Genomic DNA, 21006 nt, shown 5'->3' with positions numbered 1-21006 from the left:
TCTTTTTTTTTTTCTTTTCCCCTTTGAATGGCAGTCTTTGATGCTCTCCGTTTACCTGAAACACACACATACTCTCTCTCTCTCTCTCTCTCATCTCAAGGAACAACAATGGAAATCTTGAATCTCTTTTCTGCACCTGTTACAGAAGTTGTCAAGCGTTGGATTGGTTCTATTGGGCATCATATCGGTTACATTATTCATTACAAGAGAAATACTAGAAACCTTAACCAACAAGTTGAAGAATTAGAAAGGATGAGGAACGACGTAGGACTTCTGGTGGAAGCAGCTCGGCGAAGAGGAAATACGATCAAACAAGTTGTTGAAGGGTGGCTAGCAAGTGTGGACAACATCCGTGGTGACGCAGCGAGGTTGAATGGTGAAGTTGAACAGATCAATAATAGCTGGTTCAAAGGGTGGTGTTGTTCTCGTTATGATGTTGCTAAAGAAACAAAAGAGAAGATTGGCACCGTGGAGAAGCTCCTCAATGAAGGAAAAAGCTTCATCACTACTATTACTAATGTATCAGTACCTGCACCTCCTCCCGGCATAGAATCTATCCCCAGGATAGATTTTCATGCATTTGAATCCACAAAATCTGCTAGGAAGCAAATCATCAAGGCGTTGAAGGACAAGAACGTCAACATCATCGGGGTATGGGGGATGGCAGGGGTTGGGAAGACCACCTTGATCAAAGAAATTGGGAAGAAAGTTAAAAGAGATGAGCTTTTTGATGAGGTTGTGATTGCAACCGTATCCCAAAAGCCAGTCCTGACAAAGATTCAAGGTAAAATTGCAGAGAAATTGGGAATGAAACTTGAAGAAGATAGTGAAGATGTAAGAGCAGGACGTATATGTGCGAGACTGAAGAATAAGCGGGTCCTTGTAATCTTGGATGATGTTTGGGAGAGATTGGAATTAGCCGTCTTGGGAATCTCTTTCGACGATCATGATCACAATCATTGCAGAGTTTTACTCACCACCAGAAACCGAGATGTATGTAACCATATGGAAGCACACAAAATTATTGAACTTAAAGTACTGTCCGAACAAGATTCATGGAATCTGTTTCGACAGAAGGCAGGTAACGTCGTGGACTCTCCTGATTTGCAAACTTTAGCCACGGAGGTTGCTGCTGAATGTGGAGGTTTGCCGTTAGCAATTATTACACTTGGAAGGGCATTGCGAGGTAAGAAGCAAAAAATTTTGTGGGATGATGCATTGCGACGACTAAAGAGATCTATCTTTGAAGATATAATGTCACTAGTCTTCACCTCAGTAAAGTTGAGCTACGATTACTTAGAAAAAGAAGAAACCAAAAAATGCTTCTTATATTGTTGTTTCTTCCCTGAAGACTTTCCAATTTCTGGTTCCAATTTGATGCCGTATGTTATGGGAGATGATTTACTTGAAAACGTTTATACGTTGGAGGAAGCAAAGGCTAGACTGGGAAAACTATTCGACACGCTTATAGCTTCATGTTTGTTGGTAAAAGTCGATGATGATGATGAGGAGGAGGATGGATTCGTAGTGATGATGCACGATGTTGTTCGCGATGTAGCCATATCAATTGCTTCTGAAGAAAGCAATTTTGGATTCATTGTAAAAGCTGGCAGGGGACTCAGTCAGTGGCCACATGAGGAAAATTTGGGGACTTGCATTCGATTGTCACTAATGCGTAACCAAATCAGTGAGCTCCCTGATCAACCTCCTGAATGCCAACAGCTGTTGACCTTATCATTGTCAGATAATTCTTCTTTCAAGAAATTCCCTGATAGTTTTTTCAGTAGAATGACATCCCTTGTGACTCTAGATCTAACGGATACTGGAATTTTATCATTACCTCAATCATTGTCATGCCTCGTGAACCTTCGGGTACTTCGGCTTCAATCTACTCTATTAGAAGATGTATCTCTAGTAGGAAAATTGAAGAAACTTGAAATGCTTGATCTAAGTGGGACTTCGATACGAAGATTGCCGGAAGAAATGAGGGAATTGACCAATCTAAGGTTGTTGGACTTGTCAGACAATCAGCGACTTGAAAGTATTCCACGAGATGTGCTCTCGAACTTGTCTCGCTTGGAGGAATTGAACATGATTCTCAGCTTTAGTGGGTGGGAGGCTAGAGAAATGGGAGGTGGAAGTATGGCTAGATTAGCTGAGCTATCATCCTTGAACCGCTTGACTACTTTATTCTTACATGTAGACAATCTTATTTGCTTGTCCGAAGACATTCCCACATTTTTTGAAAATTTAACAGTTTTTGGTATATGTGCTCATGAGAAAACTGGGGAATGGGATTTAGCTCAATCATTGAGGTTTATGAGCCTCACTACTACATTGGACCCAATATCAAATTGGGTTAAAGTTTTGCTGAAAAGAACGTATGAACTTCGTCTGTATCGTTGCAAAGGTCTCAAGAATGTCGTAGAACTTAATGCATGTGGATTTAACGATTTGAAGTATCTTAAAATTGAAGAATGTCATGAAATGGATTATCCTATGAGTGTTGTGCAAGGGCCTTCAGAATTTGCATTTAGTGGTTTGGAGGAATTAGTCATTGAAAAGATGGAGTTGGAGGCAATCTGTAATGGAGCACTTCCAAATGGATTCCTTGAAAAATTACGATCCCTAAACATAAAAAAGTGCCGTAAACTAATCCATGTTATCCCTTGCAATTTGCTTTCAAGGCTACAAGATCTGGAAGAACTCCATGTCGAGGACTGTGATGAATTGAAAGAGATATTTCAGTCAGAGGGGCTTGAGGAAGGGCATGCTATGATCCCTAAATTAAGAAGTATGAAATTGAAGAATCTACCAAAGCTAACGACCATATGGAAAGTCCTTCAGATTCCTACTACTTCAGCCACCAGATTAAGGCAGTCTAATTCTTGTGATGTTTCTACTTCTTTTCCGACACCTCTAATCTACCCAAACCTAACAGATCTAGAAATCAGTTCGTGTGGCAGTCTAAATTACCTCTTCCCAGTGAAACTAGCTCGTGGTCTCGTGCAACTAAAACAGCTTCAAGTATATGACTGTGATGAGATGGAGGAAATAATTGTAGATGAGGAGGAGGTAGACGAAGAGGAGGACAAGAAGATGCTCCTTCAATTACGTGTTCTAGCACTGACAGGACTACCAAAGCTTTCGAGTTTCTACAAACGGAGGTTACTTTTTGATTGGCCTTCCTTGAAATATCTAATTGTGGTGAAGTGTCTGAATTTGAGGAGACTCCCTTTAGGTCCCCAAAGCGCCCCCACATTAAATTATTTTTTTGTGGAGGATAGTGAATGGCTTGAAGGTTTGGAATGGGAAGATGAAAGCATCAAGTCTCGCCTACAACTCCTGTTCCGACAGGTAAGCTCTTAATTCCTAGCCATTAATTTGTTTGGCATTCAATACATTTTAAGTTTAACTACACATATCTCACGAAATCAGAGAATCTGAATTTAAATATATTCATTTGTTTCCAGAATTATTCCATACACCTGCAGAAATAAAATAAAAAATTTAGTGCAAAATAGTCTGATTATGAGTAAAAGAGACTAAAGAAGAGAATATTTAATTTGTTGCACCTCTTGATTGGCTGTGGCGTTTGAAGTTTTCTCTATAACAAGGTTCGTGGATCGAAAGAATTTTATTTCATTTCTATAAAAATGAGTAGAATTTAGATTAATGTAGAATTTAGAAATCAAAATTTTGACTCAACTCGGATGTCCGTTGAGTTGACTCAATAGTGACTCATATGAGCCAAATAAAAATATATTGGAGTTAAAAATGTTAAAAATATTTTTGCTTTCTCTGGAACTACAAGGACTGTTTCTACAAACGGAGGTTACTTTTTTATTGGCCTTCCTTGAAATATCTAATTGTGGTGAAGTGTCTGAATTTGAAGACTCCCTTTAGGTCTCCAAAGCACCCCCAACTTAAGTAGGATTTATGGGGAGAATATTGAATGGTTTGACGGTTTGGAATGGGAAGATCTGCAACCCCTGTTCCTGCAGCGAAACTCTTAATTTCTAGCCATTAATTTGTTTGGCTTTCAAGACAGTAAACTCCTTATTCCTACTATTGTTTTGCTTAATTTCAACATTCTTAATTTAAAGTTAGTGCATATTGTTCATACATATATTAAAATCACACATATCCCCATTAGAATTAAATTTTTTGACTCAACTCGGATGTCCATTGAGTTGACTCAATAATGACTCATATGAGCCAAATAAAAATATATTGGAGTTAAAAATGTTAAATATATATATATATATATATATATATAGTATTTTCAATAGAATAAAAATGTTTATATATTGCTTTCCACGAAAATATTATTAATATCTGAATAACTCGATAAAGTTCTTCACTCGACTCAGTGCAGTTTTTGTTCTATATTTTCAGAAGCAATGATGTTTCATTCATTCTTGTTGCCTACTGGTTAGTTGGGGAGATGACGAACGAACAATGTGGTTGAACAAAGCCTCAAGCTCTAAAAACTACAAGGGAAGTGCCATCTCATTGAAGATGGAGTATTTTTTTAGAGGATTGAACAAAGCCCTCTCTCAAAAACTATGTCTGCGATGTGGTCCACGTCTGCCGTGAAAGAAACCAGTATGGCCAAACATGCTTCAAGTTCTAATGGTTCTTCTATATCATAATAAATCAAAGTTCTCTAGTATTGAAAAAATAAAAAAGGACTTTTATGAGAGACTTATTGTCTCTTTCATCATCTCAATTCATGTAACTTTTATTACAATATTTATCTTCATTTAAAAAGAAAACTTTTTTGTTTTCTTAGAAATTATTCATCATTTGTACATCCTATTGGTTTCTTTCCAACATATGGGAAGAGAACAAGCTTACTCTCCAAACTTGGAGAGCAACATTTGATCTTTACTCCCAAAAAATCATTTACAACACTTCTTTTAGCTCACTGCCCTCAAATCTTTTTCCCCCAAATCATCAAATTTGTACATCTTCGTTTTTTAGCCTTATTTGTTTAGTGTCTTGCTTTTATTTTTATCTTCATTATTAAATATTTCTCTAAAGTCTTTGATTTGAGTTTCAGCCAATTAAATTAGAAAAATATTGCAACCTTATGATTAAAATGGTCTATTGCTTCTAATCTAATGATGTAATAGGTGAAAAAACCACTTGAATGTTTGGTCTCATTCCATCGTCACCTATACTGTTCGAGATAATTTGGTGCCATCCACATTCATGGTAGTTCACACCATTGCTGACCCAGGTTAAGAAGTCCATGCCTCTCCATCCTTGTGCAGAGTATAAAGTCGCGCTTATAACTGTAAAGTCCTAATTCCTAATCCTTTTGTTCGGCTTTCAACACTCTTAAGTTAAAGTTAGTGCATTGTTCATACATATCAAAATCACATATCATCAAAATTCATTTTATGGGATAGTTTTAGAATTCGAAAACTCAACTCGGATGTCCAGTCAGTCCTTTTTGCCCAATCAAAGGTACTCAGTAATTAGTGCCCATTTTCTTGCTTGGATTTGATTATGTAACCGTTTGCCATTGTTTAATTGGTGGTTCTATGACCTGAGAGTGCACAATGAAAATCTTAAAAATGTCGCGATGCCCTAACATCTTGTCCATGTTTATTTCAAGTAGTGTCTTACCTTTTCTTCTTGCTGGTTAGTTTTAATTGAATTACTTTTCCCCTTTTTTGTTGTTAGTTAAACACGTGGTCCGGTAAAAATTTGATGCAAACACAAGCAGTTGAGCTGTTAAGTGCAGTTTTTATACTTTCCGACGTCAAGGTGGAAGATCATTGCTGACTGGCTTGCAGAAACAATATCCTTGCTCTCCAGCATTATCCTTCTTGTCCCTGGTTCGACCATTATCCTTCAAATTGACATTCCAGTGCACAAAAAATATTGCGGAGTACGAAGTTCTAATTCTTGGTTTCGAACTTGCATCATAAATGAATGACTAAAGCTAGCTCATTATGTCGTTTCACTCAAGCAACTTTGATTTTGGGGAAGGACATATGCAAACTTGAATGCCACTTGTTATTGTTATAAGTCAGTACTTCGACTCATGAGTTGTCACATGATGTAAATATTATCGATAGATAATGGGGTATTTGTAATCACTTGCTTTAGTTCTTCATTGTTGGAGTAAGGTGATGAATGAGATCAACTCTCACAATCAGTGGCACGATATTTTAATTTTTCCAAGCCAAATAATTTGTGGATGATAATTTCTTGGACACCACCATAGCTGTGATCTAAGCAATGGTAGTAATGTTGAGAGGTGGTGATGAAGACGATGCCAGGGATGAAACGTTGTGAAGAAAACGAATTACCACTTAGAATGTGATATGCTCTAATACCATTAAGAATTGAAATATAGAGTTGAGTCTCATAGAGATTCTTATGATTTTGTTATATAGTAGTTTACACCATGTTAACAACAGAAGAAGGGTAACAAACAACCAAGAGTCCCTCAAAACAGAAAGAGTTGTTGATTCATATGGGATCTCTTTGAAATTATTTCATAAAACTCGACAGGTCACTAACATTACAAAATGTAGTTAGACTTGCTCAAACCACCAGTTTGATCCAATGTCTAAACACTTTTTGGGATATTTTTACAAAAATCTTTGAATTTTTCCAAAAATTCACCATACAAGGGATTAGTCGATTAAATCGGTGAAATATTTCGCTATACCATCATCTTCAACCTTCATTCTTCTACTTTTCAAATCTCCTTAAACATTATTTTTATGGGAAAATAGCTCATAAAGGGTTGATTTTCTTAATTAATAATATGACATTTTTTGAGATTGCTGGTCGGTCAAACGTTTCACATTTCAGGCTTCTTTATATATTTGAATATGAAAAATGCCCATTGCCTACAAAATGTTGGACAGTCCAGTATTTCGCATCGTTACGTTAAAAGCCCATCGAAATGTATGAAGCTGCATGTTATGATGCAACACATTTTCTTGCCACCCAACTTTCTATTCCTACGGAAGATAATATACTCATGTCAATAAACATGCCCTGTTTATTCTGTTATGCTTTACAAATAGAGATATTTACGAAAACATGACCAACTTTTGATGAATTTACAATTCCAGCTCTTTGTTCATTTTAATTACCAAAACGTGAACGGCCATGATATCAGAGGTTTGAAAGTTACAATTTAACAGCTTTAAAGTGACAATCTCGCAGGTATGAAGGGACTATCACATAGGTATCACTAATGTTGTGGACAAACACGAGGGTCAAGCTCCTCACTAAGCTCACGGGGGTCGAGTTGTGGGGGCAACGCCCCTGGGCCAAAATATAATGAACGTTTTCTATTAGAGGTCCTCATCAATTTTACCCTCGGGAGTGATATATATGTATTTTGTTTTTCATGTTGCACAAGAAAAAAACCCTAGCCGCATCATTAAATAGATACAGGGGGTAGAGGAAGATTGTAACTTTGTTCTTCAATTGGTTAATATAGTGAAACTGCCACTTTCACCCGTGAACGTAGGTCTATTTTGACAAACTGCGTATATCTTGTGTCTTGTGTGATTGTTTTTTCGTGTTTTTGTTGATTTTATACTTCTATCGATGATTTTGCTCTAACACAAACTAAATGAATTGATGAGTTAAATGAACAAGAAGAAAAAATAAGCTAGAAAAGAAAAGGATCGATCAATAAACATTTTGGAATACCTATGTCGACATGTAATAGGCCATGTTAGATGGTCCCTATCAACACAATTAAAGCTTGAAACCTTTCTATGTTAATTAGGCCCATCCGACATGGCTTAAGCCATGTCAACACTAGTCTATCGACTTGGAATGGCAAAAAATTTCAAATTTCTTTTAATTGATAAAATCGAAAGTAGAGAAAATGAAGAAGGGATAAGAAGAAGAAAGAAGGAAAATTTATCTCAAATGAAATCCTATATTTCTACCTTTTTATCATTACAATGAACTATAAAAGGTGAAAAAACAAGAGGAAAGGAAGAATGTAAATTTAGGTGGCGGGAAATGGCAAGAAGTCGAGATCGGGTAGATTGATTTGGTAGGTGCACTTAATAGTGTAGGTGAATTTATTAAAGTGTGATAATTAGTAAGGTGCACTTACATCAAATGGTAGGTGCAAATACAGCTACCCATATCATAATGATATCCACAAATTCAGTTTGGAATGAACCTTCGCCTCTTCTTTGTTTAGGGGATTTTGACACGTGGAATAACTCATGCTTCTATGGCTTGCTCATTGACTAAAGTCTTTTATGAAAGACTAATATGAAATGACATAAAGCCTTCGTTTTTCAGACTCTCCCTCCTTTAGGCTAATTTTTTTTTAACCTTTTATTGACTACTCTTCAATTTCTTGCCAAAAACATTCAATTTTTCTTCCTAAAAATCCCAACTTGTTCTTAAGGTTTGAAGGTTTAAGGAGATAGAATCTTAAATTTAAATGCGAATGTAAAAAAAAAAAAGTCACCCTAGATATTGATGTTGGTGGGTTTCTAGCTAAAGATCGAAGAGAGCATTTAGGTCATTTTATTAGTTTTCATAGAAGATTGTTGTCAAGGATTATATCATCAATTTGATATGTGTACTCTGATTAAACCAAAGGGAAACGAAAATTGTACATCATAACAATAAGATGAAATATCTTTAGGCCGCAGAAAGTTGGCCCATCTAAAATGGCTGTAGGAGGAATGATGGTATCGAGATAGATGAGTGGAAAGACTAGGAAAGATGAAATAAAAGTGAGAACAACCTGATGAATTTAGTAGTAACCTTATTAAAAGAGGTAAAAAAATTCAATTAAGATGGTTTTGGCTTGTCTAACTAAGACCAGTAATGCTGGTTGAAGGTTCTAAATAGAGAAGAAGGCTGAAAGTGACATAAATTATGAGTTGTTTCAAAATATCAAAGACTCGTGCCTTGATGTAAGATTTAGATCTAGATAGAATTGAATGGAAAAGAATGATTCACTGATTACAGATGGCCAATGTGATTCATGTTCTCATCCGAATGATGTGGTTTTGTTCTGTTTGCTGAATGTAATAGCCTCACTGACCTCTGATAAAAATGTCTAGGAAGCTGTGATGACGAACGAGAAGGTTATGGAGTTATATAAAAGTATGCTATTTATAAACTCTTTTTCATATTTGTGTTCTTAAATACTTATTGCATTGTGGTTGTTCTACTTCTACTCCAGAAATGAACAAGAACATGGGTGGGATCTACATCAAGAATTGAGGGTGAGAAAAGTCCAGAAAATAATCCCGATATTGGAGAACCATTTGGAAGCTCGGCCATGAGTTTGATGCAAACGATCAAGTTAAGAGTGTTGGCGATGGTGAAAAATCTATCAGAGTTGTTTCATTGCATCCATATAAATCCAATCGAGGGAAATAGTTATGGAAACAATATATGGAAAGACCTGGCCACAGGAACTGTTCTTGTGGTACTGGCAATGGCAACAATTATGGTGGTTATGGGGAAGTGGGTGTAGAGCTTAATCTGTGAATGCAATGTATACACAAACTTGTAACTTAAATGTTTTTGTTGAGACATGTTTGGTTTCCAATTCCAATGTCGTAGAAAAAATCATATCTATACACGGTAGTTCAAGTTTGTAGCAATGAAATATTGTTGTTCTTCCCCAAAGTGATATATGATTGATTTCAAATACCTCTTGAGACTTCTCTAAGAAATCATGTTATTATGTGTTCCCAAATATCCTATCTTTTTCTTTGTGATTTTAAGATTGCTTAGAAGGAGATAACGAGAGTACAAACATTTTTTACACTAAAATGAGGAACAGGGGGGTCAACAATGGGTTGAGATGAATGTTAATAAATTACCCAAAAGGTAATCTCTGTCATCCCATTCATCTTTCTCTAGGTATTTGTAATCTTCTAATGTTCATTCTTTTTCTTCTTTCAAGGAGGAGATATTCAGTGTACGCTTATATTGCTACTAGGTGTTTCATTTATAATTCCATTAATTGGAGTCTTAAAGGGTTGGTGTGAAAATAGAAATTCTCATTTTTAATTACATTTGTAAATTAACTTGACAAACAAATGAATATCAAGCAGAACAAACCAGAACTTGAACACTAGCTATACATGGTTCTTAACCACAGTGACAAAGTCGCGGTTTGAGAATAATTCGGCAAGAGAAAGCTTTGGAAACAGTTGGGAAAACATCGGATAACTTAAAAAGTAAAAATGATAAGAAAAAACAAAATTGATATGTGATTTTTTTTTAAAAATCCTCGATTAAATCATGATTAATTGTGACTTTTTTCAAAAACTTTGTGATGATTTAATCAATAACTATTTAAATCATGATTTAATTGAGATATTTAAAAAAAAAAAAAAAAAACTCAGATTTTTATCACTATGGTCTTAAGTACACTATAGCAAATATTCCTTAATTTTGCGGATTTTCCTTACAACCCGAAGGACGAATTACAATTAGACAAAACTTGGTGCATTAAACTACAAGTTGAAAAATCTGAAACCATTTAAGAAAACCCTAAACTATCCTTGAAAGTAAGAAATCTCGAGTATTTATCGTAAAATCATTCAAGAAAACAAAAAGTAGAACTTATTAGGCATAAAAACAGCACCTTGAGAGCCAAAGTGACTTCTTCCTGCCTTTCAAGCTCAGTGAGACAGCAATCATGTCCATCTTCAAGAGCCTCAATACATGCGTTTTGATGAATTTATTGAGCTTCTCTTCATCATCTTTGAGCCTTTTAAGACCCAAAATTACAAAAAGAGCTTCTTTGTAGATTATATCCTATGGCATTGGATCATGGTTTTGAAGTTGAAGTTACTTTATTTTGGAAAGAAATAGAAAATATCTATTTAATATTACATTTTTTTATCCGATTAATTTAACTCGACTGCTCCGATTTTTAAAATATTTCTTAGAACAAAGAAGGTCAAATGAGTTTAGGTGTTTATATTTTGTATCATTGTACAAGTAGAATTTTCTTCTTTAGACTATGCAGGGTATAATAGTCATTTGACAAGAATAATTTCTCTTCTCTTCTCTTATGAATCCTAACCAAACAGGAGAAACTTGATTCTTTCCCTTCTCTTCTCTTTCAATCCAAACAAGGTGAAGAGAAACTAATCTTCCCTTCTCTTCCCTTAATGAGTTTCTCTTCCCTTCCCTTCTGTCAATCCAAACATAGTCTTAAGTTTAAATGTGAAAGTGAAAAAAAAATTCACCCTAGATGTTGATGATGATGGGGTTTCTAGCTAAAGGTTGAAGAGGGCATTTAGGTCATTGAATTAGTCTTCATAGAAGATTGTTGTCAAGGATTATATCATCAATTTGATAATAGAAGGATATTTCAAAAATTGAACCAAAACCTAGGGAGTATTTCTAAATTATCATATTTATTTACTTTATTTCACACAAGAAGTCCCTCTAAACACATAAAACTGAACCCAAAAGATAAGGTGAGATGGAAAAAAGAGTGATTCTCTAAGATGAGCTATTCATTGAGCTTCCCATCTGTCAGGGCCTTGCCCTCTCTCCTCCTCTTCCCTTCAACAAACAGAAGCTCATCTCTCTCCATTTCTTCTAAAGCCACACCAAAACCCAACTACCAATCTAATCAGGTTTGTATTTCTATCTTCTCTATACTTTTTACACCTAAACTATAAAAAGTAATCACAAAAACTCACAACCCATTGTTGTGTACAAAACCAATGACTTTATAGAACTGAACCAATCCAAATCAGCCTTGGTTCGGATCTGTTCTCAGTTTTCATACTTTCAAAATAGAAAAACTAGTATTTTTTCTTTCAAAAGAGGAATCCTTTCGAACAGATCATAAATAATGCCTATTTTTAAAATGAAAATGATTTTATGATTAAATTTTAACTAAAATATATATAAATTGAAAACTAGAGGAAGCTTAATGTGACTAAAAAAATTAGAATTTTAAATTGGTATTTTGGATGGATTAGTGAGGAAATTAATCCATAAATGGTAGATTAACGAATCCAAGTCTAGGTACGTATATTGTATTTCATCTAACAAACATGACATAAAGGTTCTCGTAAAAAAATAAGGAATCAAACTCTTTGATAAAGTTTTTCCATAAATGAGTAGATCCATTTAAGAGTTGAGAGAGAGATTTGTGTACATTTTTTTTGAGTTTTTGTTAGAAAAAAATAGAGGAGATGAAGTTGATGACTTTGATGAGTTACCTCTTCGTAACATACTAACACAGTTGAAAGAGAGAGAGAGAATAGTTACCTCTTTCGTTTTCCGACGAGTTGACGAGTAGCAAGGTGAGGGAGACGAATGACGGTTAGGTTTTCTTCAAACTTGAATAAAAGAGAAATAGAAAATAGAAGAACGAAACTAAGATTTTATTTTTAGATAAATATATATATATATATATATAATAATAATAATAGATACTTTGGATTGGTTCGGTTCTCGGATTTATTCGATTCATTATACCCCTAATCCGAAATCGAACCAAATCGATCGGATTTTTTTTGCAATCCCCATCCGAACCAAACCATACTCAATCCGATCCGATCCAATCTAATCCGACAGGCTTCGAATTGGTTCGGTTCTCAGATCTACCCAATCCAATGTGCACCAGTTTTTGAAGGTGTTGATGCGATTTTATGGATTAGATTTGGAAGGGTGAATGAGGTGGTGATTTATGGCAATTTTGTGATAATGGCCTTTGGTGCCTTGTTGGACCTTTACATGTGTCAATGGACCTTGATTGAAGGTTTGTAATGGTGTTGGATTTGAAATGAAGTGGACTTTCAAGAGTGATATCTAGATGGACTTTGAATCAGGGTGGATTGGGATTTGGCTAAGGATTGGAAGTTAACTTAGTAAAATTGGTTTAAGGTAGGATTTGAAAGAGGGGTTAGTTTGTTAGAAGTGATTTAGAAATGATGAACTTAGAAGTGAATATAATAAGAGTGCATGGATGCAAATGAGAATTTGAAATCAAGTTTTCTATCAGCCCATGACCCAATTAAAGGTTTTGGGTCATTTTATCAGGACAAAAATGAATCCCTTCTGAAGTGGGCCCATGCATATTGGGGTGTTTACATAACTAAAACATGAGCTCTACAGGGCTGAAGTGTCGTTAGGACCAATGTGGCAATCCACACATTAGGAAACCTTTTTTTTTTTTTTTTTTCCATTAGAAAATAGTTAAAATAGTAAAACTTGATATATCACGATCGTGTTGCCTATCATGATTTTCTAATTGATAATATATGAAAATAAAAGCAACCTTTTTATTATTTAAAAAATAATTAATATTTTAATGATGTTGGACATTTTATTTCCAACATCATTAGATCATAAATCAAAATTTTATTTTTTTAACAATTTGTACACAATCCCTATTTTAAATAGGTGTTCTCAAGGGAGAATTTATAATGAAGTTAGTAAAATAAGGTCTGAAAGGAGTAATTACGGTCCTGCTTGTTTGGATCTCAAATCACTATAAATGCAAAATTTTTGTGGTTATAGAGTTTTGCGTTTATTAGATTTTTTGTAATTTTACAATTAGAGTGCTTGGTTGTGTCGAATGCAGAATTTTGTTTTTGCTTGGTTATTTCGAAATCACAAAAAATAAAAAAATGCAATTTATATTTTCTTTGAAAAACCCTATTTTTCTTATAAAATCTAATTTAAAATTTTGAAAAATTGACATTTGGCTCCATCATTTTTCAACAAATTGAAAAACTGCAAACCAAGATTCATTTCTATAATGGATTAACATTTGAAAGATGATTACCCATTTGAACCAACCAAAAAGTTAAATTAATAAATAAAATAAAATAAATCTCAAACCTATCATTGTCATTAGTAGAAACCAAATACAAACAAACTTTTAACATGAGCAAATGAGCCTCTATTTAACATAATCCATATTAGTGAGTTGATATGTAATGTGTCAACTAACTAAGCTTTTTTTTTTTTTTTGGCTAAGCAAGTAAGGGATTATTGGTTAATAGGAATTTGAACCTTAGGTCATGGGATCAGCTCTCAACAAGCCTTACCACTTAACTAAGTGGCACCTTCATTGTCAACTAACTAAACTATTCATATAGGGTGAATTACACCATCAAGAGTAAGTTGAGATGGTAAGGGTGATTGGATACTCCTAAATCACACTTTTGAATCTTTATAAGCCCCTCCACTTAAAAAGTGGTTATATTTAACTATTAACTCGTGCTAAGGTGGTTGGTATGTGTGGCTCGTCAAAGCAAAACAAAAATATAGAGTGAATTACTATTTTGTGAGTTAGAAATGAGATATTTACGATTTCAACCACTTTTCATTTTAATTATCAAAATGTGAACAATCATGTTGAGGAAGAATAGAGACAGAGGGGTAGAGAGAGAGAGAGAGAGAGAGAGAGATGAGCTTAGATTGTTCTTAAATCATGTGGAAAAGAAGATAAAAATATAAAGTTTTGTAGAGGCTTTTGTTTCACAAAATTTTATGATATTTTTAAATGATTTTTTGTGAAATGTCACGATTATTTACAATGAGACTCACAAAAATATTTATATCCAAGCAATCGTATTCCATAAATCATTGTAAAAATTTCTATTTACGAGTTTTTGCAGTAGAAAGAAGGAGGACTTACGTAAATAAGACTAGGGTTTGAGGTCTACACCTTGAAAGATTCTCAAAAAGACAAGTGGGGTCTCTGAAGCACTAATCATAGATGACAAATCATCACCGACTTCATCATAAAAGCGAATCAAATAAACGTATATTTATCAAATTTGATTTACATATATTTTCGGATACCGTGTGGAAGAGGAAGCATGTTTCTTTTGACTTACTTAGAAGGCATCCATTTGTTTTTAATAAATTCAACTAACTGGGCCCAAAGTACAATAATTACTTTTATTTGCAATATGTAGCCTAAGAAAAAAATCTACGATTCTTGCACTTGTCACGTCAGGAGAGCTACGGAGAGTCTGGTATAGGTGAGTTGGAAAATCACGACTCTAAAAGTAAAGTATAAATTTTCGCTTGGTCTGTACACTACAGACGTGATCCGTCAACTTTGAGTCGTGATTTTCCAATCAGAAAATTTTCGCTTGATTTGTATATTAATGACTTGGCAAAATATAAAATCATAGATCTTTTTCTTCGGGATATACTAAGAATATGATGTTTTCTTTTTCTTTTTCTTTTTTTTTTTTTCTTTTTTTTCTTTTTTTTTTTTTGTGGATGGCAGTCTTTGATGCTTTCCGTGTTTATCTGAAACACACAGATTCTTTCTCTCTCTCTCTCTCTCTCTCTCTCTCTCCCCTTCTCTTGCATCTCAAGGAACAACAATGGAAATCTTGGGTTTCTTGTCTGCACCTGTTACAGATGTTGTCAAGCGTTGGATTGGTCCTATTGGGCATCATATCGGTTACATTGTTCATTACAAGAGAAAAACTAGAAACCTTAAGAGAGAAGTTGAAGAATTAGAAAGGATGAGGAACGACGTAGGGCTTCTGGTAGAAGCAGCTCGGCGAAGAGGAGATACGATCAAACAAGTTGTTGAAGCGTGGCTAGCAAGTGTGGACACCATTTCTGCTGATGCGACGAGGTTGAATGATGAAGTTGAACAGATCAATAATAGCTGGTTCAAAGGGTGGTGTTGTTCTCGTTATGATGTTGGTAAAGAAGCAAAAGAGAAGATTGGCACCGTGGAGAAGCTCCTCAATGATGGAAGAAACTTCAGCACTACTACTACTAATGTATCAGTACCTGCACCTCCTCCCAGCATAGAATCTATCCCCAGCAGTAGTAGTAGTACTGGAGATTTTCATGATTTTGAATCCACAAAATCTGCAACGAAGCAAATCATCGAAGCTTTGAAGGATGAGAACGTCAACATGATCGGGGTATGGGGGATGCAGGGGTGGGGAAGACCACCTTGATCAAAGAAATAGGAAAGAAAGTTAAAAGGGATGAGCTTTTTGATGAGGTTGTGATTGCAACCGTATCCCAAAACCCAGTCCTGACAAAGATTCAAGGTGAAATCGCAGCGAAATTGGGGATGAATCTTGAAGAAGATATTGAAGATGTAAGAGCAGGACGTTTATGTGCGAGACTGAAGAAGCGGGTCCTTGTAATCTTGGATGATGTTTGGGAGAGATTGGAATTAGCCAACTTGGGAATCTCTTTTGACAATCATGACCACAATCATTGCAGAGTTTTACTCACCACCAGAAGCCGAGATGTATGTAGCCATATGGAAGCACACAAAATTATTGAACTTCAAGTACTATCAAAACAAGATTCATGGAATCTGTTTCGACAGAAGGCGGATAAGGTCGTGGACTCTCCTGATTTGCAAACTTTGGCCACGGAGGTTGCTGCTGAATGTGGAGGTTTGCCGTTAGCAATTGTTACAGTAGGAAGGGCATTGCGAGGTGTTGTAAATTTCAATAACAAGATTCAACTAAAGATCAAACAATATAACGAATAACATTAAACAAGATAGGAACTAAAAAACAAGAAAACAAGAAAATGTGAAAGCTATAAAGTAAAAGATCAACACAGGTAATTTATACTGGTTCGGACAATGTGTCCTACATCCAGTTTTCGACACCACCATAAGCCTTCATTATACATCAAGAATCTGAGATTACACACTCCTCACAGTTGAGAAGAACTAGCACATTCAGAATACAAATTCTCATACAAGCACTCAAGCTCTCAACTTTCCAAACAGTCTTGAAAATTCTCTCACGAAGCTAGTTCTCTTTTTCTTGAGTCCTAATCTCTTATAATATAATATCTCATCTCAAATACAAAATAACAGCTTCTATTTATAAGACTGCCTTTCTAAATAAATGCTAACTGAAAGTAGTTAAGGTAGTTATTGGTTTCCGGAAACAGAAAGTGGTTAAGGTTGGGAGAAATAACCACCACAAATTCCACCTTATTTCTTCAATGCTTAACCAGAACCAATAACTTGGATAAAAAACTTTAATACAGTATATATAAAGAAAAGATGGATTAAAGAGAGTACCTAGCCTGAAGTCACAATGATTCTTGGCTTGTCGCGCAAGGTGACGTAGCAATCTGATCCTTCGATCTATTAGAGACAAATAGTGAGATCGATAGGTCACTTTGATCAAAGACAGGGAGTGAGGAGATATAGAGAGAACGGGAATCAGATCTAGGAGATCGATCAAATAGAGTGGGAGATGAGATCTATCGAGGCAGATAGATCGAAAGAGAGATCGATTGAGAAAGAGACTACGAGAGAGAGATAGAGAGGTCAATCAATCGATAGAGTGGTCGATCGATCAAGAGAGCCACTGTGAGAAAGCGAGAGACCGTGAGAGGCGATTGATCGATCGAAGACTGAGAGAAAGAGAGAGACCGTGAGAAGCGATCGATCGATAAGAGAGGTAGAGAAACAGTGAGAGAGTGAGACTATAATTTGAGTTTTAAAACGTGGTTCACAGGCCGCGGATTTTGGGTTTTAAAATTCGACGGACCAGGCCCAACAATTTTTTTAATGCAAATTTTAGATTTTCACGTAATGCAAGTGGAGTACTATTATGTGTTTTTTACATTTCTGATCTTGAATTATGTTTATTTGTAGCCACTGATATATGGCAGGGGCCCACTCCTGCTGGCATGGCGATGATGCCAATGCTTTTGCCTAATGGACGGATCGGATGTCCTGTAAGCACGTAGATTTTCACTTTATTTTTGCATGTCTATTTATACAATTTATCACATCTTATGCCTTTGCCTCACTCGCTCCACATGGGAGAAATGTCTATAACCCAAGGGATTGATAGCATAAACTCGTTTTTTGATGGGTATGTGAATGCATCTACCATTATACAAGTGTTGGTTAAGCAATGGATGAAGGGGTACAATCTGTACATGTTTATAATGTGGCAATGGATGCTCTAAAAGAGGCTGCGAAGAAAGTCACAGCTGCAAAGAAACAATCAACAAGTGCATGTCAGTGAAGAAAATCAATTGGGCCACCGAATTTATTTTCTCCTCTTACTCAGATTTTCGAGATTTTGTTCTTCAGTTATCTCTTCTTTTTTCTTCGATTTAATGTAAAGCTGGGTCTATTTCAATTTCAAAATATTAATTGATGAATATTGATTCAGTTTTCTCTTCTTTGTTCTTCAATAATATGGATGCCCATCATATTCTTGTTCTATGATTTTTCTTTTGTTTTTTATTTTTCTAATTTTTTTTATTATTATTTCGTTCATTGTGATTGGTGAATTAGATTGTTTGTTAAACCTTCAAATTGGACGGTCATACTCTATGGATTTTGTTTATTTTTTTTTAAGTCCATTCTCCAATAATTTGATAGGCCAGGGCCGTCAAAAAAAAAAAAAAAAAAAAATTCTACAAGAGAATATTTGATGGGAGGGTCCGTCAAATTTCTCAAATTTTGGCGGGCTAAGACCGTCAAATATGGGCTTTTTTCACATAGTGTAACCAGCTACCATTTTATTTATTATATTTCTAGCTCCTATGTTTTGTATCAGAGATTTTGTTAGCTAAACTTTCTATCTCATTACATATTAAAATTAGAGTAGGCCTAGCTTGACTAACCTAGTAAGGAAAGTGTTTTTGTTAACAACCTGGCGACAATGATGATCTAAATGTTCTGTTCATATAAGCATCATGTACTCGATGATCTGCAGTGTAGAAATGTATCTTTGTCTCCGACATGAGAAATGGTTGAATGGAAGTGTAAGACTATGGTTGGTTGGTCATAAAACACAAACAATGATTGAACCTATATCAACTATTTTTCTTTGTAATAATTATGAGCAAAAAAGTATCCCGACTCTCAAAATCAAATGAAGATGAAGAGAATAGAATTTCTGATAACATTTAGTGGGTGGGGCATTGTTTTTTACAGCCCTTTTGTTGTTTTTAACATAATAACTTGTGCTAATAGACAAATTCATCATGCCATGTTAGAACAATACAAGCATTTATTGTTCTATTTCCATATTTTTTTCGGAATCTTAGATGTAGGCCCATGCTCATATCATCTTCATGTTCATTTTGTTTGTTCACCCAACACCATCACATGTACCGATTTTTTGTTTTTATAAGGTAAGCTATCTGTTATGAAGCTCTAATGTTTATTTGAATAATGAATTCAAATGCATAAGTGATTCTAATGCAACATCAATTGATTGATGGATAAGAACACTAAATTCTAACTGCATAAAAGAAACAGGATTCAGATTATAGTTTACAGATGGTAAAAAACAGAGGGTTGTATATCAGACTTCAGAATAACTTATTTTTATACTTATTTTTCCATCTTGCAGATTCCAATTCGAATATTTGGGGATAGATGAAGATGTCAAAGCCTTAGAGAGGGTTACAATTTGTTTGAAGAAGCTGATAAAGGTATGAGCTACTTCCAGTTAAATTTTTATCTGCTAATGTTCGCAACAAGGATCATACATCAATTACATGTCAACATGTGTTGTCTTCTTTATGTTTTAAGTGTCCAATAGAGACTCCTGTGGTGTGGTGTCCAATAGGGACATGGTTTTAAAGAGCTACAGCACGTAAGATTTATGTTGTAGAAGTACTGCTTGAATTCCTATTGGAATTCGAGTAACACTAGGAAGAACGAGATGTTGTCCAGTATGTATTTGCTCTGCATACTTCATTTTCCCCTTTAGGATGCCGGCCTAGAAATATCTCCTTTTGGACATGGATTACCTTCATAGCAGATGCTTATCAATTTGTTCATCATGCTTCATTTTGGCCTTTAAGATGCTAGTGTCAATAGATGATACATTGGAAAAGATTAAACAAAGCATAATTTATTTTTTTGTTGCACTTTACATTTGCAGATGGAACCTGGACAAAGTTCATCTGGTGAGAGGACAAAGTCGAAGAGAAAAGGAGGCCGTACTCGATGCCTCTCATTACAGAATCTAAATCCAGGAGAAAGGTTTGAAATAGTGCGAGATAGCCATGGACAGCCTGTGGGGAAGCATGTGGCTAAGCTCCAAAGATACTTGGGTATATTAATTTGATTAATATATATGAATTGTAGGTTAATGAGCAGCACAATCAACCTGACAATGATCAGTGTCTACAACAACCATGATAGATAGTTTTTATTTTTTGAGTCATAAACATGGATTTATAAGCATTGACTCTTAATTCAATTGACTTATTATTTTGTTATACTTGTCTCTTAACTAATTTGATTTACTAATTAATTGTGTTTAATTGATAGGTTGTATAAAATTAGGTATTTAATTATAAATAATTTTAAAATAAAAGAAATTAAAAAATAAAAGAAAAATCTTATTAGTGGTGATCATTACTGCCACTATAGGCATTCAAAATTGTATTTATAGCTACGGTAAAAAACTAATTAGCGGCAGTTTTTAACCACCACCAAAGATCTCACTCGTATCTATAGCGACAGTAATACACTATTAGCGGCGGTTTCTGACCGTCACTAAAGGACTCAGTCAAGACTCACTCATGTCTATAGCGACGGTAGTACAATCTATTAGCTGCGGTTATTGACCGCCACTATAGGGCTCCATATGGCCTTTAGCGATACCACCTATAATGGCGCTACACGTGGCCATCACTATTAATAATAGCGGCGGTTTTTTTGTATTTGCGACGGTTTTTGACCCCCGCTAAAAACCTAAAATTTTGTAGTGTTTACCTTTCTTTATCAATAAATATAGATGGTTATTTAGCAATCGGATCTCTTTAAAATTATTTCATAAAACTCGATGGTTCACTAACCATTGCAAAATGTGGTTAGATTTAATAAAACCATCGGTTTGATCCGATTTCTAAACACTTTTTGGGATATTGTTACAAAAATCTTTGAATTTTTTTCAAAAATTCACCATACAAGGGATTAGTCGATTAAATCAGTGAAATGTTTCGCTATACCATCATCTTCAACCTTCATTCTTCTACTTCTCAAATCTCCTTAAACCT

General features: G+C 35.0%; 2 protein-coding genes and 1 long non-coding RNA gene across 7 annotated transcripts; all 3 read left to right on the top strand.

The window, feature by feature from the left end:
* Positions 1-71: 71 nt before the first annotated feature.
* LOC147394141 (putative disease resistance protein At4g27220) lies at positions 72-6128 on the top strand. 5 transcript variants are annotated; one of them, XR_015181804.1, is made up of 4 exons: positions 72-3357; positions 4399-4608; positions 5139-5302; positions 5695-6128. XR_015181804.1 is itself a non-coding variant. In XM_086454780.1 (2 exons), the coding sequence occupies exons 1-2, from the start codon at positions 109-111 to the stop codon at positions 4405-4407; spliced, it is 3258 nt and encodes a 1085-aa protein (XP_086310906.1). In that variant the 5' UTR covers positions 72-108; the 3' UTR covers positions 4408-6128. The 5 variants fall into 5 exon arrangements, 1 of the variants encoding a protein (XP_086310906.1); XR_015181803.1 differs by having other exon boundaries at positions 4399-5302; XR_015181805.1 differs by lacking the exon at positions 72-3357 and adding an exon at positions 3364-3617 and having other exon boundaries at positions 4399-5302.
* Positions 6129-16066: 9938 nt separating this feature from the next.
* LOC147394140 (putative disease resistance protein At1g52660) lies at positions 16067-17721 on the top strand. Its single transcript, XM_086454568.1, has 2 exons — positions 16067-16442; positions 17627-17721. Exons 1-2 carry the CDS (start codon positions 16067-16069, stop codon positions 17719-17721), a joined length of 471 nt encoding a protein of 156 aa, XP_086310694.1.
* A 155-nt stretch (positions 17722-17876) lies between these two features.
* LOC147394139 (uncharacterized) lies at positions 17877-20223 on the top strand. Its single transcript, XR_015181858.1, has 2 exons — positions 17877-19428; positions 19884-20223. It is a non-coding gene; the product is annotated as an uncharacterized LOC147394139 (long non-coding RNA).
* The last annotated feature ends 783 nt before the right edge of the window (positions 20224-21006 follow it).

The sequence above is a fragment of the Akebia trifoliata genome, chromosome 9 (assembly GCF_017979445.1).
Source record: "Akebia trifoliata isolate Shusen 1 chromosome 9, ASM1797944v1, whole genome shotgun sequence".
Lineage (NCBI taxonomy): Eukaryota > Viridiplantae > Streptophyta > Magnoliopsida > Ranunculales > Lardizabalaceae > Akebia > Akebia trifoliata.
This window is presented reverse-complemented; position numbering and strand designations above follow the sequence as displayed.

Bases quoted from the DNA above. Each gene is read 5' to 3' on its own strand.
- LOC147394141 (XM_086454780.1), top strand. From the start codon at position 109: ATGGAAATCTTGAATCTCTTTTCTGCACCTGTTACAGAAGTTGTCAAG.
- LOC147394140 (XM_086454568.1), top strand. From the start codon at position 16,067: ATGAATCTTGAAGAAGATATTGAAGATGTAAGAGCAGGACGTTTATGT. The intron at 16,443-17,626 runs GTGTTGTAAATT...GTTTATTTGTAG, and splicing joins AGTAGGAAGGGCATTGCGAG to CCACTGATATATGGCAGGGG.